General features: G+C 38.9%; 1 protein-coding gene across 4 annotated transcripts in view; it reads left to right on the top strand.

Annotated features, from left to right (window-relative positions):
- Positions 1 to 26,456, top strand: part of pfkfb4b (6-phosphofructo-2-kinase/fructose-2,6-biphosphatase 4b) — an 85,613-nt gene that overhangs the window by 35,501 nt on the left and 23,656 nt on the right. For 2 of the 4 annotated variants that reach the window (XM_051921393.1, XM_028825036.2), the window contains exons 1-7: positions 6,054 to 6,237; positions 12,083 to 12,199; positions 17,734 to 17,830; positions 18,095 to 18,161; positions 22,920 to 22,994; positions 24,056 to 24,112; positions 24,418 to 24,539. In XM_051921393.1, the coding sequence (XP_051777353.1) occupies positions 6,138 to 6,237; positions 12,083 to 12,199; positions 17,734 to 17,830; positions 18,095 to 18,161; positions 22,920 to 22,994; positions 24,056 to 24,112; positions 24,418 to 24,539 (635 nt within the window). In that variant the 5' untranslated portion in view covers positions 6,054 to 6,137. Of the gene's footprint in view, positions 1 to 6,052; positions 6,238 to 12,082; positions 12,200 to 17,733; positions 17,831 to 18,094; positions 18,162 to 22,919; positions 22,995 to 24,055; positions 24,113 to 24,417; positions 24,540 to 26,456 lie in introns of those variants that run through there. The other 2 variants (XM_051921391.1, XM_051921392.1) reach the window with 2 other exon arrangements.

Raw genomic sequence — 26,456 nt, 5'->3', positions numbered from 1 at the left:
GGAGCACACTTGGTGTACCTGCCAACTCCCTCATCCAGCTTCAGTCACAGCTAGTGGCTAACTATCATATATACAATCGTCAGTCTGTAATAGCATTTCTCATATGCCACAGATCTATAATTTTGACGCTTTTAAAAGAATATTGAATTTTGCAAAAGTTCTTTGTTTTCGATGGACTTCTTAAGTGTATCTTAAGTGGGACTCATAGAAAGGAAGATAAGCGTCAGGCATAAATTTAGTGTTGCAAGATTAGCGTGAATACAGTCATGTTTGAATGTTTGTGACATTACTAGGATGTATTCAGATATGGAGGGAGGGCAACTGGATGCCAAATTAAATTAAAACTTTTACTTTGGGGAGGCAGATGTTTCTTTTGGCTGGGTGCTGCCCACTTGTAGCCACACTCTGGCCTCAAGGTAGTCATCATTTCAGATATTACAGAGATATCATATGAATAAGAACCCTTATATAGAATAAAGATTGTAAATCCAGTCTTCCCACGCATAGAAAGAATTTGAACTTCTAGATTATTGGACTGTGATATTTAACACAGGAGTCATGTAAGAATCTTATTGTACCATGTCTACATGATGGTGAACTTGAACCTAATTTGTCTATGTGGGCTTCCTCCAGGTACTCTAATATTACTCATACATCCCAGAGATGTTTGTGTATGAGACTGCGTGGCAAATCATCACATATTCTTGTGCACAAACATTAATACACTAATTTCAGATGATGACTTCACACCTCCTATATAACCAGATATTCAGGCTTTTAACATCTTACAAGAGAGATTTTTGCTCACCCTTCCTTAGACCGGAGTTATACTTCACGCGACGCGACGCATGCTGCAGCGGACGCTCCTGCTACGCAAGTGTTGAAGTGTTTATACTTGTGCGCGTACTTTACGTAAATCTGGAGGAATCCGCCAGGTGGCAGTGTGAGATATTATCACGGTGAGTACATGTTCGGCTTCTCTGTGTTGTGAATTGCCTAGAACACCCATTAAATTCCAATGACACCTTACCGCAATATCTCTGAAATGGATGTTTATTGATTAAATCCAGGGATGTGTCCATTCCAGAAAGCATTGGGCACGAGTGAGAAACAATCCCTGAACGATGCTTCAGCTCATCGCAAGGTGAATACAAGCACACACATACACTAGCGTCATTTTAATGGCACCAAATCCCTAAATCTGCATATCTTTGGAAGGAAACTGGAGCACACTGAGGAAACCCAGCAGGAAAACGTGTTAACTCCAGGCAGGGAATATCAGCGACGTGACTCCCTGCAAGACAGCAGCGCTAACGCTCCGTCACTGTGTCACCCCATGTGTGTAATTATTAACAGTATTCATTATTAAAACGAAATTACCAATTTATCTGTAAAATGTAATATACATACTTTAATGCTTTTCATTATGAAAGTGATATCAAGTATAAATCTAAGGATTCTAAATGTGCAGAGAGTTGGAATATCATACATTTAATGTGCTCAGTGTGGCGATCTATTGCTGGCGATTCGCTGCTGTCAGGAGCAGAGGAAGCCCTAGAAAAAAAGATGCCACAGAAGACGGTATGTGAGAATTTTAAAATGTATCGTGTCATTACAATCGGTAATATGCGACGCTTGAATATAAAAGCACCATGAATACATCTGTATGTCGGCATTTTGCTTCACCACATCGAACCATTTATCAAATATCGAAGCACGCACACCGATCTTGTAGGATCCGCAAAGTGGCTTTCTGTCACATGTAGATAGTAAACAGAGACTCTGACGTCACATTCCAACTTTTAGCACACTGCGCCCCCCGATTTTTTGCTGGTACTGCAACATGCACACGCGTCGCGTTAATTTCTGAGGACCTGCTCAGAGGACGCATCAAATGAACGCTCAGAACGCGTGGCGGCCATGATGCGGGCGCGTACGCGTTCTGAGCGTGAAGTATAAATGAGCCCTTATTTACACAACTCCCACCAGCTCTGACAGGTTTGAAGGACGTCTCTTCCATTAACAGTCCACTTCAAGTACTGCCACAGCACTCCAATGGGATTCTGGTCAGGGTCTTGGCTTGGCTATTCTGGGACACAGAACCTCTTCTTCCTAAGCCAGGGCTTGATTTTTTTTTTTTTTAACTGTTTGGATTGTTTTTTAATAAAACACTCAAGAATTTCTATTCACATCACAAGGTTACTGAACAGCCAATCTAATATTATCAAACAGTACACATGTTCACACACACACCATTGAATATATGTTAATACTAGGTACTGTACGTAGTTTTAGAGATTTATTGGTATATTACTTGTCACCATTCTGAGGAGTCATGTAAGAATCTTATTGTACCATGTCTACATGACGATGAACTTGAACCTAATTTGTCTATGTGGGCTTCCTCCAGGTACTCTAATATTACTCATACATCCCAGAGATGTTTGTGTATGAGACTGCGTGGCAAATCTTTTTAAGGTGTGAGCAAGAGTGCCTTCACCAAACTTCACAGTTGGCACAATGTAGTCAGGCAGGTAACGTTCTTCTGGCATCCACCAAACCCAGACTCGCTCATCTGACTGCCAAATAGAGAAGCATGATTCGTAACTCCATAAAACACGTTTCCACCATTCCATCCGATGCTACGCGACCATGGAAACCCATTCCATGGAGCTCCCACCGCACAGTTTCTGTCCTTACATTAATGCCAGTGGAAGTTTGGAATTCTTCAGCTATGGAATCAGCAGAGCGTAGGTAACTTTTACACTCCATGAACCTTAGCAGTCGTTGACCCCGCTCCGTGACTTTACATGGTCTTCAGCTTTGTGTCTGAGTTGCTCTTGTTCCTAAATTCTTCCACTTTCCAATAATACCACTTACAGTTGACCGTGGAATATCCAGCAAGGATACAATTTTACGAACCATCTTATTGCAAAGGTGGCATCACACTTGGAGTCACTGAGCTCTTCAGATCCATTTTGTAAATGGAGACTGCACGAGCTAGGGCCCTGATTTTATACCCGTGTCAAAGGGTCTGATTGAAACACCTGAATTCAATAATTAACAAGTTTGTCCCAATAATTTTGTCCATATCGGATCATTGTCATGCTGCAAGGTCCATTTTCACTTGAGCTTCAGTCTGACAGATGGTCTAACAATATCCTTGAAGAACTCACAGTAGGTTTTATGATAATAAACTACCCAGATCTTGATGCAGCAAAGCAGCACCAGATCAGGACATTTCCACCAACCAACCATGTTTTACAGCTGGTATCAGGTTCTGGTTAAATGCTATCTTTGATTTTCACCTAACATGTCTTCTGGTACTGTGGCCAAATAATTATCTTTGTCTTGTGTGTCCAGAGCACATTGTTCCAGAAGTGCTGCTCATTGTCTAGGTGTTCATGACCAAACTTTAGTCTTGCCCTGCTGTTCTTTCTGGACAGTAAAGGTTTCCTCCTGACACACCTCTCAAGTAGATCTAATTCGTCTAGCCTCTTTTTAATGGTAGACTGGTGCACTTTGACATCAACTATGGCAAGAGCTGCCTGGAGGTCCCACAGTGAAATTCTAGACATCTTGGAGATGTCTTTCAGCATCTCATTCTGTTCTTGGGCTGAACTTGCAGGGATGCCTGGCCCGGACAAGTTGGCAGTTGTATGAACTCTTATCTACTTGTAGATGATTATCTGGACAGTGGAATGGTTGATTTCCAATTGTTTAGAAATTTTTTAAAATCTCCTCCCAGACTTGCAGGCATCTATAACCTTCTTTATGAAGGTCCCAGAGAGCTCATTCAGTTAGGCATGGCAGTAGCTGTCACCTCATCAACAGAGAGAAAACCAAACCAGATGTCTCAGGTTTAAATGAGACAGATTCAGACAAGATCCTCTCGAATAACCTTCTAATCATTCACACCTCATCTGGTACACTGAATTCTAATTTTAGGAATCCAAGGGAGTGGTAAATGTAAGGGTGTACTTTCTTTACCAAGGTGTGAAATTTTCATTTGTTTAATGTGGCATGATTGTTATATCTTGTTCATCAATAAATACAGTTTATACAAAGATTAAATCTTGATATGTCCATATATGTTTAAAAAAAAAACAACAATCCATGGGATGTAGTTACTTTTTCACTGTACAGCATACAGGGCCATCTTAACACATGGGCACGCTTTGCCCAGGGACCCCATGCTAATCTATGTATGTTGTGACTTGTTGATTAATCTTTGCTGTACAGTATGTTTTTAATGTTTGAACACTGATTTTGTTGGAAGTACCAATACAATAAATACTCCATGTTTAATTTTATTTTTATTGACCATTTACATTTTTATTCCTGTAAGTGGTTGCGTAGGTAGGGGCCCCAGTGCACTGCTTTGCCCGGGGGCCTATAATGCTGTTAAGACGGCCCTGACAGCATATACCCTCCGCTGGACACTACCGTCTTTTCCTGGGCGTTTCATTAAAATGCATATATTGTTCAGCATCCACGAAAAGTCAATTCTAAGCCCCAAGTGCCTGTCAATGCCACATTCTTGTTTCTGTTAGAACCACAATTTTTATTTGTTTATGAGTTGGTGGATCGTCTGAAACTAAATTGTACTTGTATTTGCTGTGTCATTTACTTTTTGATTGCACAAGCTCTTGGTGGCCCAATGTAAAATTAAACATTTATTATTCATTTCGCTATGAGCTCACCTCCAGCGAGTCACGCAAATCAACGGCTTTCTCGGCGGGTGAGTACGAGAAACCTGCTTTGGGGGGCCCAAAGGGCCTTCTCTACTTTGCCATCTTCCTGTCTCGTATTATTTCATGCTGTTTTCTTGTTCAGTTCATGAGAACAAAAAAACGCTCCAGATAGGCTATTGGCGCAATCCCCACTCCGCCTCACAATTAGGCTATGGCGATTGGATCGGACGCACCCTCGTGATTGGTGCACTCGCTGCTCCGCCACGATTATTGGCTGTTGCGAATTAATCAGGCACGGCCCATGCGTCTCTCACGTGAAGACTGCCTTTATCTGAATCTCGTGACGTGACCCAACAGTTTTTTTTTTAACCTCTTCTGTTCCGGCTGTTTGTACTTCGTGGTATTCGTAATGCAGTTATATGTTTTTATATGTTCGTTAATGTTACACTAATCATTCACAACAGATTTTGAACATCGTTGTACACTAGATTAAGTTAATCAAATGACTTGCTTTGTGACAAACTGAAAACCAAGCCTGCTGTGTGGATCGAAAACCACTCCCGAAATTGACACGTGGAAGTGAGAAAGGGCGTTTCAGGTGATCGACTAAAGTTAATAATGTAATGCTCTTTGTAATAAGGAAGGATCCTGCCGTGGATATTTATATTCATGTATATACAGACTAGATACTGTAACCCAAACTGAGCCACACAGTGTCAGCATTTTGATTCATTAATTTTCATTCTCTCAACATCGTGTCCCTGGTGCAAGTGGTGGACAGATACAAAGCAGTGACCATTCCTGCAAAGGACCTCGCATGGGTCTAGAATAGTTAATTAAAAATGTAAATCAAGCATTAGATGTTGAAAAAGCTTAATAAAGAAAAGACCAAAATGCCATTCTTTTTAAAGCAGGCCTGTTTAATGTATATAATTCTTTTGTTCCTTAAAATTATACTGCACAAAATACCTTGTAAATCAAACTTTTCTCTTGGGAAGTAATCGTTTCGCTTTTCACTTTAGCTAATATTCAAATATTTTTTAGTTGTAAAGCATGGGGTGTCAATATTTGGTGATTAATACAATCGTAAAACATACACCGTTTATGTAGAAAAGAAAACATCTCTCTGAAAAGCCGTGATGAAAATTGATGGAGTGAGGTTTTTTTTATGAAATGTTAATTTTGTGTTCAAATTAACTGAATTCTCTGATATACATGTCCTTGCTGGATCGGAACACCAATGTTCGTCTCAGTTGCGCTTTGTTTATACTCTTTACGGTATTTGTCCTTCGCTACTAGCAGTACGGTACCACCTTGTCGTGACGTCACGAGTCAGCTCAGCCGACTTGCTCCAGTCCGAGAGCTGGCCGAGACTACGTAGAAGACGAGGTACTGCGGAGAGGAGCAGTGCGGGCTGCTCCACACAAAGAAGCTGCGCTCACCATGGCAGCGTCACCGCGGGAGCTAACGCAGAATCCTTTGAAGAAGATCTGGATGCCTTGTAAAAATGGGCATCCAGAGCGGCACATCTCGCAAAGGAGGGGTGAGCGAGCGTGCTGATCTGTCCGCGTTGTTGTTGCACTCGGGTTTACCGGTAAAGTAGCGCTGCGGGACGCTGGCGAGCTAGCATCCGTTTTGCACGCCGGTCTCGCTCTAGTGTGCCGGGTACTGCTTAACATCGCGTCTGGCATAGCGTGCCCGGAGTATTAAGACTCGTTTATCTAGTGTTCCCATGAATTTGTATATGTTCACTACGTTTGAGAAACACTGGGCTCGTGTTTCGATGCGAAGTGACACTTTTACCTGCTGATGTGTTTTCTGATCATGCCTAGCTGACTTGTCTGACATTGTACCTAATTGGCATCTGCTTTAATGCCAAAGCCACGGCAGAATTTTTTTACTTGCGTGTATTGATTGGAAATGAAGGCGTAGTCTGCCAGGATCTTCTGTTCCTACTTTTAAACTTCGTTCTGCTCACGCGAGGGTGGTGGTATTGCAGGTGCCCACAGTACTAAATACCTGACAAGTCTTGTTTGCAGTAACCTTCCCCGGCATGTGATGGAGTGTTTCTGCTGGAGTGCGGATGATTGCGTAGTTCTGAAAGAAGCACTTTTCCTCGTGTCACGTAACGACTTCTCACTTTCACTTTGGAGATGTTCAGGATTTAGTAGGAAACATACACAGTGCTTGCCAGTTTACATTGGCTTTGTTAGATCTTGGATTGGTTCTGCTGCTGAGTTCTGGTGCAGAAGCAGAGTTCGCAATGGGCAGCCTCCTAGCCATCAAGAGTTAAATGTTGCATCATAACTAGCAGACTGGAGTTTATCTTGCTAATTTTTCAGTCCAGTTCTTTAGATGTTATTACTTCACCTTACTGACGTAAATAGCGATAAACACGTGGGGTGACATTTGCCAAGATTGTGGACATTTTATAATTAACCAGATCATTAATTTCATGAGGTACACCACTCCTCAGGACTTACTCAGCTCTTTGATGTTTTTTCTCGGTTTCATTGGCAACTTGAAGCTAAATTTAGATACATGGGGAAAGCTTGTGTCCAAATAACATTTTCCATTATCTGCCTTTTTGGATGGACTAATGGTTATTAGGCATGGTTCAGTAAAAAGTCAGATTATACCTATGCTGTTGATGAAATGGGCAGGACTTCTTTGTAATCCACATATGGGTCTGAAATGCTTGCCTGGAATGGACTGGATCTTGTGAGAACACAGGAACCACACCTTACCTTTGAACCTCTGCTAGCCTATACCTGACTATGACTTGACTATGGTGCCACAATGGCCCTAGGTTCTAATTAAAATTATTGTAGCCATGCACAGCAATAGTAATAGCCATCTTAATGGCCATTGTCTTTGTTTACTGAAGTTATCCTATTGTTCTGGATTTCCCTTTTGGTCACCATTAGAGTGTAAGTTCTCAATCAATAGCATTTAATTCATATGGTGCCAGTAGTTGTTTGTGCCATTACTCTATATTTTCAAAGAGCCTATATCCTCCACCACATTCTGTCTGTTACATTATGGCTTTTCCTGTGTCATTCTTCACATTTCTTCCAAGGTACCAAAACTTATCAATTCCACAGCAGTTTGCTCCCTCAAATGCTCATTCATATTCTTCTTTATTCTGTGAAGCTCCACGCATCATTGTAAACATTTTTATGTCTGTCCTGTCTACCTTTGATTAATGTTGCCCTTTCTCTGACCACATATCCCTCATTTACTGTTTTCAACTCATTATACAGCCTGGGAAAATATTTTCATTCAGAAATGAATAGGTCCCCTAAAAATCCAGCATAAAATAAAAGATCCCGGAACATCATCCATACACATCTTGCTTTTTTATATACCTTGGAGATTATGCTGAATCCACTTTTCATCTCGGCCTAAGTGACAGAGCAACACTAACTTCTGCAGATCATCTCTTGGTGGCTTCTTTTGCACAGTTGGCTCATAAAATGCATCTCACTGACTTCCAGCAGACTGCCTACCACCACTGCATTTTTAAGAACCATCATCTAAAAGTACTGGGGAGACATGAATGTTTTAGGACTAGCTAAAAATATATGCATGCAGATGATTTTCAAATCTGCTGGAGCTTATCCTGGCAACACCAGGACTCCACTTCATCTTTGTGCCTAATTGCAAACACCCACCCTCGCATGAAGAGAATTTAGAAATGCCAATTAACCTAACATTGACATCTTTGTGATGTGGAAAGAAAACTGGAGCCAGTGTTGGAATTGTGCCATCATCCATATTGAACTTTGTAGCTGAAATGATTTCAAGTTAAGAGTTCACATGCTCATTGTTGCAGGCTGACTTTAGCCAACCAGAGCCAACACTGGAACTGCGCATTGTAGCTGAAATGATATCAAGTTAGTGTTGACAAACTCGCTGCTTCAAGCTGACTCAATCTCTCATTAGAATAAAAATGGTGACTTATCAGAGGTAACGGCATGCTTATTAATTTGCTAACACATATCATGGCTGTATACAGTTGAGGGGCACTCTGTTGCAAAGTACTTGACAGGAAAATCCCTGGCTCTTTTGCTTCCCCTTTTTTAATTAAATCGGCTGATCTTTACATCATAGCTTTCGTGGTAATACATTCACAAAGCACACCTTCCTGATGGTTTATATAGTCATTGGTGTCAGATAACGTGTCTGGCTTGTGGCCTCATTCAGACTCCGTATTAGAACCCCGAGATCTTGTGTTTTCCAGGTCAGCGCCTTAGCTGCGAGACCATGCTGCCTGCCAAGCAAGTGGGATGGTTAATCCCAGCCAAAGGGAACAGTAGTCTTTGTCTTGTCAGGGGCTTTTGTTCAAACAAGAGTTGTGTTTGCTTGAACATTTTAAAGTCCGCCATGATTTGATACTCATAGGATGGAGTGGGAATCAAAAATGAACTTGCACTGATTTGCTCTGCAAATAAATTATGCCAAGCTTGTATTTGTCATTCTGGTTATGTGCTTCTTAGAAAAAGCAAGGTTTTGGAATCCTGTTGTTTAGATAGTTTGGAAGTTTTTGCATAGCCAAATGCAATTTTATTTTATATTAAGTAAAATGGAAGTTGTACATTGCATTGCATTCTTGAAAGTGGTGTTGAATGTCGGTCAGACATTCAAATAAACCATTTTCATAACTCTGTACACATGAAAGTACATCTCCTGGAAATCGCTTTCACTTCAGATAGCTTGTGCTAACGCATCTTGGAACTTCAAGGAACAGCTCGTGCCTTTCCTGGTGGCAGCTTTCACAGTGTGACCAAAACCAGAGTTGTTAATCTTTCAATTCTCACTTTATAGTGTGTGGAATCAAGTCAGGTGTGTCTATAAACTGCTATAAGATGGTGCTTACTGTGGAAAGGCATTACCTACGATAAAGTAATAGTACACGTTAACGTTGCTGTGCCTTGAAATGTATAGGTGTCTTCCGTTTAATCCACAACTCTAACCAGGCCTGAGTTGTTCCTGTTTGAACTGCACAGAAGTGGCCATTTTGAATCCTCCTCGCTGTTCTCTGATCACCTCTTTTCCCTCAAAGAAAGGGTGATGTGATGCCATACTCCGTCTGTCATGGTATATGAGGCCCACTTCAGCCGGCAGCTTTCACTTATTCGACTCTTTTTTTCAAGATCAATCCATTTTAGGTACCTGCTTTTTCATTATAGTGTTGAGAATAGCTAAAGTTCATCACATTAACATTTGACATAAGTTTATGGAACTCCAGTTAGTGACCGGTGTGACTAATGAATGTTACTAACTAACATATATGTGATAATAACTCTATAAACCTGTATGCAGTACATGTTTGTATGTGGAAAGAAATCTGGGCACTTTAAGGTAACAGAGACTTTGTTCAGCTTTGTACAAATGATGAACGGTGACCAGAACTGTTGCTTAAATTGGTTAAAAAATGGAGTATTGTTTGTTACATTTGTGAGCATAAACTGTTTTTTTTTTTGTTTTGTTAGGCACATACACCCTTAAAACAATCTGCTAAAGCGATCAGTGCATTTTTAAAAGTGCTGAAGGACCTGGCCGCAACTCATCCTTTTTGAGCTGCCAGTTCTGGAAAACATCCAAATATTATGATGTCACCAAGAGGACAGAGCTCTAGTCATTCTAGAAGCTTTTGGTCATAAAAGAAAGACCACTGCCTGGAACCACATGACTTGTTCACACCATGACAAAGCTGTTGCAATGCTGGTGCTTGTATAGTGACACTGGTGAATAATCCTCCTCCAAAATGCTTTCAATATTTTGTGTCATTTAGAATTTTGTTTTCTGCTTCCAGATTGGCTGAGAAGTGGCAGCTGTCCTCCATTACTAGAATCTACTTGAAGCAAAATAGCCTTTGTTCTAATTTGTGTGAGCATCTCTAGTTAAATGGGTTATAATAATAATAATATTTCTTTGCATTTATATAGCGCTTTTCTCACTACTCAAAGCGCTCAGCAATTGCAGGTTAAGGGTCTTGCTCAAGGTCCCAACAGAGCAGAGTCCCTATTGGCATTTACGGGATTCGAACCGGCAACCTTCCGATTGCCAGTGCACATCCCTAGCCTCAGAGCCACCACTTATACCTTTCGAGTGCTGAGAGCTGGGGTCAGGGTCATTTTTATATTTGTATTTTTCATCTAAAGTGTCTCATATGCTTGTCTTGGACAACGCTGTCAAAGGATGGCATCACAGATCACTCTGTGGAGTATCATCAACACACAAGTGGCCTTGTGTTCATGGTGCATCAGTGTATGGAACTGTGCTGGTGAGTCACTGTATGTGATATAGCGCTCCTCCAATGATTCAGTAAGCACTCTGGATATCTGGGATACGTGGCAAGTGCAGTGCTGTAGTAATGGAGTGGAGGGTATGATGGGGTGCTATAAATGATTAGACTGTTTAGGCTGCAGTGAGGGCAGACGTTGGAAGGGCTCTGTATAGCCAATACTGTCAAGTATGTTCTATGTGTTTCCCCAAATACAATCATCCCATAATGTGCTGTGAAGATTGGTGTGGGGGATTGGTATGGGAGTGAACAGATGGGCATGTTATTACATACTATAGTCGTGGCAGCTGGCTGTAATTAGCTTAAGTAAAGCTAAAGAGGGTTATTGATGTCTTTCAGAAAGTGACAAAAAAGATTTCTTCCAGAAGAGTTGCTAGAAATAACAGCTTATTTTGTGAAATCTAAACAAAAAGTTAAAATTATCATCTAAAAAATGATAAAGAGAAGTAAATAAAATAAGAAAAATAAACCAAGTGAGTGTGGTAAAAATGGCCTTTGTTGCATTTCATTTGGGCAAGTGGGTAATGATTAACAGTAAGAATCCTGTACACTTGGAAACAAATATTATGGGGTACATATGCACAGGTGAGTCAGATAGGTGAATTATTATGGGGTACATATGCACAGGTGAGTCAGATAGGTGAATATTTATCATAGCTCCACTGATTAATTGAATTCAGTTGAATGTAGTCGAGCTCTCCTTCATCTGTTCTCTTTGCCTCCATTACCCTCCTGTGTTCCTTCTCCTGACTTGTGTTCACGTTTGCATTTCAGTTTACTTATATTTTAGATGTCTCATTTTTGTTTTTAATCCCCCTACTTTTTGACAAGTTGCTCAGTTTTTAATCAGCTTTCTGCTGTATGTCTCATGTTATTATTTATTGTTCATATTAAATCGCATGATGTGTCCAAGACCAAATCTGTCAGGGCCTCCTTTTGACGTAACAAGTTCGTGTGTAGGCTTTCAGCTCTATTAGTAATGTGTTTGTAACATCAAAATGTTTTTGTTTTGTTTAAAAATGTATTAATTTGAGTTCATTTATATATATGTATATATATTTTTTTTTTTCCCTTATAGTTTGCATGACCAACTGCCCAACACTGATTGTGACAGTGGGACTTCCTGCAAGGGGAAAAACCTACATCTCCAAAAAGTTAACACGTTACTTGAACTGGATTGGAGTCCCAACAAAAGGTATCACCACTCATTTATTTGCTGAACCCACCTACTGCTGTTTCTAGGTGTTGGGGATTTGGAGCCAATGCACGCAGCATATAGCAAAAAATGAAGGGAAAAAAACAAAAAAATTGTCATTCTTAAACTATGTTCAGTAGTAGTTTTTCAAAAATTTCTAATGGTAGATATACAGTGGTGTGAAAAACTATTTGCCCCCTTCCTGATTTCTTATTCTTTTGCATGTTTGTCACACAAAATGTTTCTGATCATCAAACACATTTAACCATTAGTCAAATATAACACAAGTAAACACAAAATGCAGTTTGTAAATGGTGGTTTTTATTATTTAGGGAGAAAAAAAAAATCCAAACCTACATGGCCCTGTGTGAAAAAGTAATTGCCCCCTGAACCTAATAACTGGTTGGGCCACCCTTAGCAGCAATAACTGCAATCAAGCGTTTGCGATAACTTGCAATGAGTCTTTTACAGCGCTCTGGAGGAATTTTGGCCCACTCATCTTTGCAAAATTGTTGTAATTCAGCTTTATTTGAGGGTTTTCTAGCATGAACCGCCTTTTTAAGGTCATGCCATAGCATCTCAATTGGATTCAGGTCAGGACTTTGACTAGGCCACTCCAAAGTCTTCATTTTGTTTTTCTTCAGCCATTCAGAGGTGGATTTGCTGGTGTGTTTTGGGTCATTGTCCTGTTGCAGCACCCAAGATCGCTTCAGCTTGAGTTGACGAACAGATGGCCGGACATTCTCCTCCAGGATTTTTTGGTAGACAGTAGAATTCATGGTTCCATCTATCACAGCAAGCCTTCCAGGTCCTGAAACAGCAAAACAACCCCAGACCATCACACTACTACCACCACCATATTTTACTGTTGGTATGATGTTCTTTTTCTGAAATGCTGTGTTCCTTTTACGCCAGATGTAACGGGACATTTGCCTTCCAAAAAGTTCAACTTTTGACTCATCAGTCCACAAGGTATTTTCCCAAAAGTCTTGGCAATCATTGAGATGTTTTTTAGCAAAATTGAGACGAGCCCTAATGTTCTTTTTGCTTAACAGTGGTTTGCGTCTTGGAAATCTGCCATGCAGGCCGTTTTTGCCCAGTCTCTTTCTTATGGTGGAGTCGTGAACACTGACCTTAATTGAGGCAAGTGAGGCCTGCAGTTCTTTAGACGTTGTCCTGGGGTCTTTTGTGACCTCTCGGATGAGTCGTCTCTGCGCTCTTGGGGTAATTTTGGTCGGCCGGCCACTCCTGGGAAGGTTCACCACTGTTCCATGTTTTTGCCATTTGTGGATAATGGCTCTCACTGTGGTTCGCTGGAGTCCCAAAGCTTTAGAAATGGCTTTATAACCTTTACCAGACTGATAGATCTCAATTACTTCTGTTCTCATTTGTTCCTGAATTTCTTTGGATCTTGGCATGATGTCTAGCTTTTGAGGTGCTTTTGGTCTACTTCTCTGTGTCAGGCAGCTCCTATTTAAGTGATTTCTTGATTGAAACAGGTGTGGCAGTAATCAGGCCTGGGGGTGGCTACGGAAATTGAGCTCAGGTGTGATACACCACAGTTAGGTTATTTTTTAACAAGGGGGCAATTACTTTTTCACACAGGGCCATGTAGGTTTGGATTTTTTTTCTCCCTAAATAATAAAAACCATCATTTAAAAACTGCATTTTGTGTTTACTTGTGTTATATTTGACTAATGGTTAAATGTGTTTGATGATCAGAAACATTTTGTGTGACAAACATGCAAAAGAGTAAGAAATCAGGAAGGGGGCAAATAGTTTTTCACACCACTGTATTGGATAAAATCCACTTGTGTTTATACTCTTAATACATGATTAACTGTTTTCAGAAAAAGAGTAATGCTAAATGGGCGCTATAATAAACTTAGGCCTCAGTATTGTGAACAATTTAATTGGGATTTGAAAAGGGTACCTTTTGCTCTTTTTCAGAAGTATGTGATGTTATTCTAGTTTGAGTTTTTTTTAATGCTATAGCATGATGGACCAAAGCGGTGCTGTTAAAATTTTGTAGGGAAAAGAGGACATGCTGTCAGACCTAATGCAGTGCCGGTCATAGATGCACTTGTAAGGGAAGAGCCTCACAAGCAATACATGGGGAAAAACTAGCCAGAGAGATTTAATCTTACAATGTCTTCAGAGACTGTAACTTATGGGTCTTTTTTGGTTTGATTTTTGACACCCTCTTTTAGGTGCCCAGCAGATCAGATTTTTCATACCAAACCTCTTGATTGATCTTCATAACCTCTAGTAACGATTATCCTGAGTTTTAGAGCAGATGACATTTAGGATTTTATGGGTTGTAAACCTAAAATTTAGTACCCTTAATGGAGAGTAAATCACTAAAACATATGGAGGGTCAAAAATGACATGGTTTAAAATAAGGAGCAATTTTGCAACAATGTGATGTTTGGAAACTTTTTAACCTTTTGTAACCTTCACATTCCGGGGCTGAAAAGATTACATGTAGGATGTTTGTATGGATTGTGCATTAAAAAAAGGAAAGAAAAAACGTATTTTCCACTGAAATTAGAATAAAGTAAATAATGTATAAAAAACTGACCCAAAAGATATATTTAAATTAAAATGTTAGAAAAGTTGTGACGAGAACAGGACATTTAGCCCAACAAACTTATCTGTCCTGTTCACTGAGATTTTCCAAAGTAACATCATGTCGTGATTTGAAGGTCCCCAAAGCCCTACTCTCCACCACACCACTTGATCATTTATTTTATGTGTGTATGGTTCTTTGCGTGATAAAAGCTTTATAACATTTGTGTGAAATCTGCACTTTCCAACTCTGTCGTTGTTCTTGTTGCAGGACTTATTTTAAACTAACAACTGAGATCTACTTTACTTATTCCTTTCCTAATTTTAAACACATCAATCAATCAAGTAAATTACATTTACTTAAACTGAAAAGGTTCAGCTTCTTCAGTCTCCCCTCACAGCGCATACTTCTTGCATGGTTCTAAAATCAGCCATAGTTGCTCATCTCTGAACTTTCTCTAGTGCTATTTTGTCTTTTATGTAATATGGAGACCAAAGCTGAACACAGTACTCCAAGTGAGACTTCATGAGTGTACTATATAACTTTAGCATAACCTCCCAATATATATATATATATATATATATATATATATATATATATATATATATATATATATATATAAATCTCCTAACACACTATTTATTGGCTTTGTTGATCACTTCAGTACACTGTCTGGATGTGGATGGTGATAAGTCCATCATGCCTCTCATGAGGTGTACATTGAAGTTTCAGACATCCCATTGTGTATTCAAGCCTAACATTTCTACTTCTTACATATATAATACTTTACAGTTGACCTATCAATGTAAAAGCTTTTTTGAAGGTGTTCAAACAATGTGGTGTTTAATTTTTTTTTTCTGTTCGTTAATTAGGGTTAAAGACGAAAAGTCATGAAGTTTCATCCCGAACAGATGAAATTTAGGGTAATTTTACTTATTTAAAAAAAAAAACCCTGATCAGAACTGACCCAGAAGTGTTGCATGGGTTGAACTCCTAATGTAATCACCCTCCATGCTGCAAAAGATGAGGTTCCAATATATATACACCTGGATGCGTCCTGAAATTATACCCCTTGTGGGAAGAAAAAAGGCTTTCCGAGCCAAGTGTTTTTTATTCAGACTGCTGCAATGATTCTTCCAATGTCACTAAATTATCATCCACATGTGCCTGTCTTACCACTTGAACTTACCACCCTTCCTGTGCATATGCGTCATATATAGTATTAAGTTAAAAAAAAGTGCGCTCCCTATACTTCTGCTATTTTGTCTAAGTTTCAACCAGGAGGAAGAAATGTGAAGACGATTATCTCCATCTCAAACAAGACCCCACTACTTACTCTACAGTACCTTGCTATTTTAGTGCAGTTTGAATGTTCTTCTGATACAATACATGAGTCCCAATCTTTTAAATTAGAAGCATTTTTATTTCAGTGCGTATTAAACATTCTTGTTGTTTGTTTCTTTATGAGGGACATCATATTAGCAATGACACCATTATAATAATAATAAAAAAAAAAAAAAAGATTTACCGTGTTTTGTAAATTTTCACTTTTTCAGTCCAAGGTATTGACAAAAGTATTTTAATGTACACGTTGTAAGCATTTCGATAACAATGTATTTATGTTATGGCGGTGTGTGTATTTGTGGATCAAATAATCACATTCAGATTGACAATCCTATTGATTTTGACCAAAGTCATTGCATGAGTACTTGGTAACTTATGTTTTTTTTCTTTCTTCTTTGAAATCAACATTAAAAGTCAGTGTTGCAAAAATTAAACTATTTTCTGCAAAGCATTCACTTTAAGAATTGTTTAATATTTTCAACCAGGTTATTTTCCATTTCTAGCAGAACTCTGTTTTCCAGAGAAATATTTGAAATGAAGCTTATAAGGAAAATGTCTGTTTAGATTATTTGAGTATTTAAATATATTTTGAACCATTGTAGAAATTGTCAAGTGTTTGCTAAGAAGGCCTGATATATTCACTCACTGTCCCATCTTCAGACCCCCTGCACTAAATTGATGTTTATACCATGATTACCTCTGTTAGTTAAGTTCTGATGTTGGTTTGATTCTTTTAAATTTGCCCAAGGAAGCATTCGTGCACTGCCAGTAAAAAGAGATTAGAGAATGGTGAAAATTGTTTAACCTCCCTTGGCCTTTTTTCCTTCTTTTGAATACAACAATCTTTTGGTGCCAATCCACTTGTCAACTTGAATGAGCAATATTAGAAATCACCATCGGCCATCTCCCTTAGTTACAGGGAAAGTCGTAGACAGACCTATGTAAAGTGCATCCTGTTTTAAAGGAAAATGGCTGCAATTTCTCTTTCAACAAATACCTGTTTGCTTCAGTGATGACATGAGAACTTATCCAGTCAAAAACATGAACTGGGTGAAGCGTTATGTAACCTTCAGTTATATTTTTAAGATTTTAAACCTTGCATATCAGCAAGAATTTAAAAGTCTACCTTGGCCAAAGCACCAGTACCCATGTACATTCTGTCCATTCCATGCAGCATGAACATTGTATTAGTTGTAAATATTTTTAAAATGAAGATTAAAGTGAAAAATGCACTGCATCAAACTGTAAATTTTAACAACAGTCCTGAGTCAAACTAAAAATCATTTAATTTTCAGTTTATCTTATTAACACTGCAGCTATTATACATGGAATCAAAAATGATTCTTGTTCTTTTGTAGTGTGTATTGCTGGCAAATACTTTCTGTCACATGATGGTTAACACGTGTATTAGAAAGAATAAGTTACTGTACAGTCAAGTTCCATTGCAACCATGCAATTAAATTAAAAACATCCCAATTCAGTGGTAGTAGTCGTGTTAAATGATTATTTGGAATGTTTTAGGTGGGGATGTTGAGCTAGAGAGTTTTTGGCTGTAGTTCTTTGACTTCCTAAACTGAATTGTTTTAGACTCATGTTGCATATGTGTCATTTCTCCCATCAGAATTTAATGTCGGCCAGTATCGCCGCAGGTGTGTGAAGATCTACAAATCCTTTGAGTTTTTTAGTCCCGACAATGAAGAGGGCTTGAAAATAAGAAAGTAAGTTTATGTACTTTTTTGTATACTATGATATATTCAATTCGGTGAACAGCTTATGGCTCCAAAGGAAAAAACTCCAACCCATTCTTGTACCCCAGAAATCACTGTATTTATTATTTTTTGCTTTCCCTCTGAAATGTGCTGAATTTGGGTGCCATGTGCCAGAGATTAATACAATTGAAATAGCATACTGCCTGAGAAATCTGATGTGTCCAACTGGGAACCTATTTGTCTGTGTCTCTCAGGTTTGTCTTTCTCTTTCAGGCAGTGCGCCTCCACAGCTTTGAACGATGTGCAGCAGTATCTCTCAAGTGAAGGAGGACAAGTTGCTGTGAGTCAAACGTTGTTTATATTTAATCCATTAGGTGGATAACACCCAGACTGCACAAACCTTATGCTGCTGGGACAGGTTTTTGAGATTCTCAATGAGTCATCTTCTGTTTACCTGTAGATCTGTAGTACATTCCCTCGCTGAAAAAAGGATATATACTATAGATTTTGAAGGTTTTCCTCCTTCTCTTTACTGTCCCTTAAACAGCTGATAACTAGCTTGCCCCCCAGCCTTGACATAGAGCCAGCTCAAAATACCTTGACAGGCTTCTACGCTTATAGGGCCGAGACCTAAGAAAATCCTGTACACAGTTCACAACAGGTTTCCCAATGTTATTTTCCCCCAATTGATGTTACAACAATAGTATTTCACAAATTATAATGGCATGAATTGAATATATTGTTAAGAAAAATGAATATATATATATATATATATATATATATATAAACATAGCTGAAAGAAAGTGCCCACAGAATATACAATGAATTACCCTAAGTTCTTGTCAATAAGCCGCGGCTTATCTAAGGAAAAAAGTTGTGAAAATGAAAAAATAGAATATCGGCTTATACATAAGTCCGGCTTATACATCCATCGCGGGGGTTGCGTTCCAGAGCCACCCGCGAAATAAGAATATCCGCGAAGTAGAAACCATATGTTTATATGGTTATTTTTATATTGTCATGCTTGGGTCACAGATTTGCGCAGAAACACAGGAGGTTGTAGAGAGACAGGAACGTTATTCAAACACTGCAAACAAACATTTGTCTCTTTCAAAAGTTTAAACTGTGCTCCATGACAAGACAGATGACAGTTCAGTCTCACAATTAAAAGAATGCAAACATATCTTCCTCTTCAAAGGAAGAAACAAATCAATATGTCTGTTTGGCTTTTAAGTATGCGAAGCACCGCGGCACAAAGCTGTTGAAGGCGGCAGCTCACACCCCCTCCGTCAGGAGCAGACAAAGAGAGGGAGAGGGAGAGTTTGTTTTTCAGTCAAAAATCAATACGTGCCCTTCGAGCTTTTAAGTATGCGAAGCACTGTGCAGCATGTCTTTTCAGGAATCAGCTTTACAAAAGATAGCAACGTGAAGATAATCTTTCAGCATTTTTAGACGAGCGTCTGTATCATCTAGGTGTGCAAACAGCCCCCCTGCTCAATCCCCATACGTCAGGATCACAGATAGTCAGCGCAAGATTGACAGAAAAGTAAGCAATCTAGCTTCTCAGCCATCTGCCAATAGCGTCCCTTGTATGAAATCAACTGGGCAAACCAACTGAGGAAGCATGTACCAGAAATTAAAAGACCCATTGTCCGCAGAAATCCGCGATATATATTTAAATATGCTTACATATAAAATCACAATTTAAATGACCGCTACGCGCTCGTGTTGACTCGGCGACGCCCAGAGCAGAAAGAACGCGCTCCGGCCGCTCCAACCGCGCCATGCGGGGAGTGAGAGAGACGGCAATATCTCACACTCTCTCCCCCCTTAAAGAAATTAAATGGGCGCGAGTGAGACCACTGACCTCCCTCCCTTCTATTAGTTATAGGTTATAGTATGTTCGGCTTATCCATGAGTCCGGCTTATCTATGATACGATTTTATTTTAAAAATTCGTATGATTTTTGGTCTCCGGCTAATACATGAGTCCGGCTTATAGACAAGAACTTAGGGTAATAAATAAGAAAACCAACCAAATACTTACATGAAAAAATCACCCACCCTTGTTCCCTTAGCTAATTAACAATCTGTATACAACACTTTGAGTTGTTTCTGTCTGTCACACAGTTATAGTTGTAAACTACTGGGGTAAAACCTTGATCTTTGTCTTGATTGCAAGCTTTATGAGATGATATGCACTGGTGAAACAAAAGATTTGGGTAGTTTCAACCTCCGCAAAGTTTTCGGCTGTTACGTCTGTCTTGTAGCTTAATGTTCGAGAGGGTGCCATGGCAGAAAGATGAAGAATAGCAGCAACATCCGCTGAGCATGAAGCACTTTGCTGAGGCCGCTGATAGAAAGAACAGCAGTACCATCTGCTGAACAACAAGTACAGGAAAACAGAATGCACACATGACAAAAAGGCTGACAAATGCCTGCACAATCTGACCTCTGGTTCTTTCTTTACTCCCAAGTCATTGTTAATTATCTCAAAATGCAGTGCTACACACCATAATGGCGTGAAAAAGAACTGCAGCGGCAACATTTCCTGAGGGTCAGATCAATCACAGGAGGCATTTCAATGATGAAAAACAACTAAGTGATAAGTGAGCAGCTGGCTAATACTATGGCTTATCATCGTGACGCACACACTCCACTATACAGAATGCAAGAATGACAACGACAGACAAATGCATGCAGAGTAATGAGGAGATCGTCAAGTACTCACAACTTTCACCCATATGGAAGCATAGCATTTACACCTTCAATTCAAGGAGCACTACTTTCAAAAGTTGGATCGGCGGTGTGCTCACTGTGAAATGGTATTTTTTCTTCCAGAAAACAAAATAATTAGTGGCTAAGCTGAAAATTTTCAGTTTGCCCTATATTGGGGCTGTCAGACCACACAAAAATTAGTGTTTGAATATTCATATTAAAAATGAGTAAATATTCAAATATATTCCAACGTAGGTTAAAACTTTTAAGTGCTACTGTATGTATGCTTCTGCTTAACGTGCCTTTGTATGCTTCATTATTATTATTTTTAGTTTTTAGCTTCGGATGTTTCTACAAAGTATGCAGCACTTAATAGTTATGTAGTGACACAACTTTCACTAGAATAACACGTCCCTTTGCAAAAACGGGATTTTCTGTGCGTTGAAAGAGTTAAAAGCAAGACACTTCAACAGCCCGAAATGCATGTAAGCAACCCATACACAATTTCTTAAGATTAACAAGTGTGTTTAATGTGTTTAAGTAGTTCAGCCCTCCACTCTCTATATGCTTTTCTGATCTTTAGCTGCAAAAAACATAAAATCGGTGCTTTTCTTTGTTTATTTTATATGCATTGACACACTGTAAATCCATTTGTGTTTCGCAAATGGAGTTACTAAATGCTCCATTATAATGATCTTGAAGGATTTCCTCCTCATATTTTTATTTGCAAACACTTTCATTCACAGCAACTTAAAAATTTGGATACTAAGTAAAAATAAAAATGAAAAAGCAAAAGCAAAATTTTAAACCAAATTGCAAGAAGCATAGGTTATAGTTTTTTAAATAAAAAAAAGCAATTAGCGGAAAGTAAATCAAGTGTGCCGAGCAGCCTAATTTGATAAGTCTGTAAAGTGCAGTGATGGTGTCCAGTCATCAAAGAATAATATACAGGATTAAACTAAATGGGATTCTTGTAAACATTGTTGGAAAAATTACTTTTGCCCTGCATAAAGTAGATGTCTTAAATGATATGCCAAATTTATAGTTTGTTAATAGAAAATCTGTGGCGTGGTTATAAAGTAAGTTTTAAAGAATTCGCCCTAAGTGTATGTAAACTTCTGGCTTCAACTGTGTAACCTTTATACTTATTTTTCATTACAAATTTGTTTTAGGAATTATGTGTCAAACCAGCAGCCTCCAAAAGACATGTGTTGGTTGTCCGTATGCTTTCCTGACATCGAAAATACTCCTTAAAGTGATCATTTTAATAACCATTATAGTAAAAGAAAACCATAAATATGGCAGTTATTTCTCATTATGTTTCATAAGAAAGGAAAACAGCTTTTGTTTGCTAGGATTAATGCAACAGCAAATCGGGGATCTCGAGATCAACAGTGAAATGGAACAGGATCAGGGCAAAATGATAGTTTTAAAATCTGTTGTTAATACATCTGTTAAACAAAAAGGAGTGCAGTAGAAAAAAAAAACTGTCAGTTTTATAAGCGACTATACAAGCTAACAATTAAAAAAGTATAAAGTAACTGATCATGGAATACATGTACAAAGCTCATCTGAAATACAGAAGCATTGCAGCACAGCGTTTCTGGAGTAACACAAACTGAGGTAATTTTTTTAATAAATTGAAACTATATACGAATAGCGATATTTGATCTGACAACCCTACTCTGTATGAACCACTTTTATTTGAGGACCAGAGGTTTGCGTGTTTCCTAGTAATATATACAATCCACACAAAAATATTCTACTAAATAATCATAACACATAATAGATGCATGAAACTTTAATGGGTAGAAACCAGAGAAAATGTCCTTCGACATAACAGCGGTGAGGTGGATTCTGGAAGTCACTCGGCCCTGGTAGCGCTCATCAAAAAAAACAGTCTTGGCTGAGTCTTGTAGATTGAAATCCTGATGAGGTCTAAGACCTCTCTGTCTCTATCTGTAGCTCGTTGTTTCTAATTAATATATAAATATGTATATGGGTATATGTATGTATATATATATATATATATATATATATATATATATATATATATATATATATATATATATATATACTGTATATAAAGTAACCCACCTCAAAGGGTCAACAGCTGTTCATTATGTTTTTTACCATTCTTTTTAAGTGGTCAATTCACAATTTTGTAACGGGATAACAAACTGACAAACAATCAAACCGACTGATACAAATGACAATAATCATGTAGCACTGCGGCAAGGTGCACTTTTAAAGGTCAAGAATATAACAATGTGCCACACTGTTCTACTTTCTACAAATTCTTCCTCTCTCCTTAACTATTTTGTTGCTCCTGTCTGTAACTGAGAGAATGTCTTGATGTTTTACTCTTTATTTCCTCACAGGTATTTGATGCTACAAACACAACAAGGGAACGCAGAAATGTTATCATTAAGTTTGCAGACCAAAATGGATACAAGGTTTGTGTTTCTAGGGCCTTATGAATATTCCTTCAGATGATGGTGATCTATCGGCAGATCTGCCCATGCTGCCATAGGGTTTGTTAGGAAATGAGAAACCTGGAGACTTCATGCTGCTGTGATTCTTTATAGTGAAGACCACTTTCTGTTTAATAGCACCAAAGCAATTGATGGATAGTTTATGTCAGACTGTGTGCCTACTGTATTATGATTGTATTACTGCTAAGGGTGGATTTATTTAAAGGTTAGACACATTTACCCTATAATTCAATCCAAATCAACTGTTGACACATCAGACAAGTTATGTTTATGTTAAATATTAATCTGTTTACACCCTGAACTAGTTTGATGGCTTTCCAGACACATCTCTGTCTGCATAGTTCAGAACACAAATTCATTGACGAATTGCCAAGTATGCTAGATCAAATAACTAAATTCTGAGAAAAACCTTGTGCAAGACGTGCAGTGGTTATACTCAAATGCACGTGCTGTTAACACGTATGATCACTTCATGCTATTGGACATTTATCATACATTGTCTGTTGACTTGCACATATTTTACCCAAGTGTATTATTGTTCTTCAAGGTGCACATACCCAAGCATGCTGGAACAAGATACAGTAGATGAGGTCAGTGAAGCATTGGAATATCTGTAAAATTAAGATGAGAAGTAGAGTTAGTGCTGGGTTACACTATAATGAGAGTGGATTGCAGATGGAATGGGTGTACAGGTCATACAGCAGTGAGGGTATGTGCACTGAGGGGTACCTTGGCTCAGTACAAGTGCAATTGAAGAGGAAAGTACATCAACTGTCATAGGAGATATGCTGCAATTCAAAGGAGCTGTTGCATTATTAACTATGCAGTTCAAAATCTTTCCCAAATTTCTATTACTTCATTACAAACATTTAACCCAGAAGAAGTCAGGCTCTCAAATTTACTTTTAAAGAGAATTATTTGAACCCTTGCTGTTTTTATAATTTGATTCATCTTTCCTCAACCCAATCCTTGTTCTAATGATTCCATCGTTAAGATCTTTGTGCTGTTTTATACCATTTTAGGTTTTCTTTGTGGAGTCCATCTGTGAAGATCCAGATGTGATAAATGCAAACATTGTGGTGAGTGCCTACATACACGAATCCCTTGTACTCCTTTTAAACCTTTCTCTGTTTTGCTGTGATGTTCTCTTTTTCTATGCACAGTTGTCAGTTTCTTTGGTGCGCCATTCTGTTATCCCAAATTAATATCCCCTTTCCTGTAATTCTAAATAAGCCATGAATTAACAACAACTCCTCACTGTACACCTTTGCTGTCTTAGGTTTGAATATATTAATGTCTCTAAATGTTGTGACTAGTAATCCTTATATGCAGTTGACACTAAATAATTATTTATTCTTGATCTTCTGTCTCTTTTTTGCACCAGCAAGTGAAGCTTGGCAGTCCGGACTATGCTGACTGTAACACAGATGAAGCAGTGGAAGACTTCATGAAGAGGATAAAATGTTACGAAAACTCCTATGAGACTCTTGATGAGGTCCTGGACAAGTGAGTTTTGTGTTGCCATATGATGTCTCCTTTTATGTTTTATGAGCTAATGTGAAGAAGTGAAGCAGGTGCGCAAGTGTTGTCTGTGCTGCTTTCTGAAAACTGAAAAGAGGACTTTTGTCATCTTTAAGCAGCAATTCAGCTGTAAATGAATATCTTGAGCAACTGGCTTATTGCAGCTGTGTACATTTGCAAAACATAGTTCATAGTAGAAGTTTACCAAACAGGAATGGTGTCATCTTATCTTAGGTGGTTAACAAATATATGTAAGCCTCTACTGCACAAATTATAAAATGTGTAATATTTTCAAGAGACATGACACAATTCACCGAATTTGTCTACTGCAATGCTTTTTGCCCCCCAGAGATACATCTCATGATGCATTTATGACCAAGGGTCATCTGTGTGTTGGGTCTTTCAACATCAGACAGTTTGCCTAGGCAACCCAGCTGTGGTTGAGCAACCTACAATTAATGTTAAAGCAGAATATACTGCAGGACCCCACGGACTTAACTGTCTTCATCAGAGCTATCTTGAGGATTTGTCTTTTAAGTTGGTGGTAATCATGGTAGCGGTCTACTTCTGGATACCAGTGACTTCCAAATACAGTGGAACCTTGGTTTGCGAGTAACTTGGTTTACGAGTGTTTTGCAAGACGAGCTAAAATTTTTAATAAATTTTGACTTGATAAACGAGCGAGGTCTTGCAGTACGAGTAGTATGTATACACTTTGTCTGCTGAACGTCATGTGATCACAACTGAGCTGATGGTTCTCTCTCTCTCACTGCGGGATTGTGGGCAATCGTCTCCTATTGTCCATCTGAGTCGGCGTGCCTCACTCATATAGTCAACATCCGTACGAGCGTATACTGTTTACTACAGCATTGTGACTGTGTGTGTGTGTGTGCACACACATGCTGTGACGTGCGTGTCCCCGTCTTGCACCCCAAAACACGAAGCTGAGTCTCACTACTTTAGTACTGGGATCTGCCACTCTCCTATATGCAGACACAGCAGTCAGGCACTGTCATAGCCAAGTAGTACTGTGCCCTGCGCATTTATAATGTTCCTTGTTCCTTGTATCACCCATCGACGGCAGGCGCTTATACAGTGGTGTGAAAAACTATTTGCCCCCTTCCTGATTTCTTATTCTTTTGCATGTTTGTCACACAAAATGTTTCTGATCATCAAACACATTTAACCATTAGTCAAATATAACACAAGTAAACACAAAATGCAGTTTGTAAATGGTGGTTTTTATTATTTAGGGAGAAAAAAAAAATCCAAACCTACATGGCCCTGTGTGAAAAAGTAGTTGCCCCCTGAACCTAATAACTGTTTGGGCCACCCTTAGCAGCAATAACTGCAATCAAGCGTTTGCGATAACTTGCAATGAGTCTTTTACAGCGCTCTGGAGGAATTTTGGCCCACTCATCTTTGCAAAATTGTTGTAATTCAGCTTTATTTGAGGGTTTTCTAGCATGAACCGCCTTTTTAAGGTCATGCCATAGCATCTCAATTGGATTCAGGTCAGGACTTTGACTAGGCCACTCCAAAGTCTTCATTTTGTTTTTCTTCAGCCATTCAGAGGTGGATTTGCTGGTGTGTTTTGGGTCATTGTCCTGTTGCAGCACCCAAGATCGCTTCAGCTTGAGTTGACGAACAGATGGCCGGACATTCTCCTTCAGGATTTTTTGGTAGACAGTAGAATTCATGGTTCTATCTATCACAGCAAGCCTTCCAGGTCCTGAAGCAGCAAAACAACCCCAGACCATCACACTACCACCACCATATTTTACTGTTGGTATGATGTTCTTTTTCTGAAATGCTGTGTTCCTTTTACGCCAGATGTAACGGGACATTTGCCTTCCAAAAAGTTCAACTTTTGTCTCATCAGTCCACAAGGTATTTTCCCAA

This window comes from Erpetoichthys calabaricus, chromosome 18 (genome assembly GCF_900747795.2).
Source record: "Erpetoichthys calabaricus chromosome 18, fErpCal1.3, whole genome shotgun sequence".
In the NCBI taxonomy this organism is placed as follows: Eukaryota; Metazoa; Chordata; class Cladistia; order Polypteriformes; family Polypteridae; genus Erpetoichthys; species Erpetoichthys calabaricus.
This window is presented reverse-complemented; position numbering and strand designations above follow the sequence as displayed.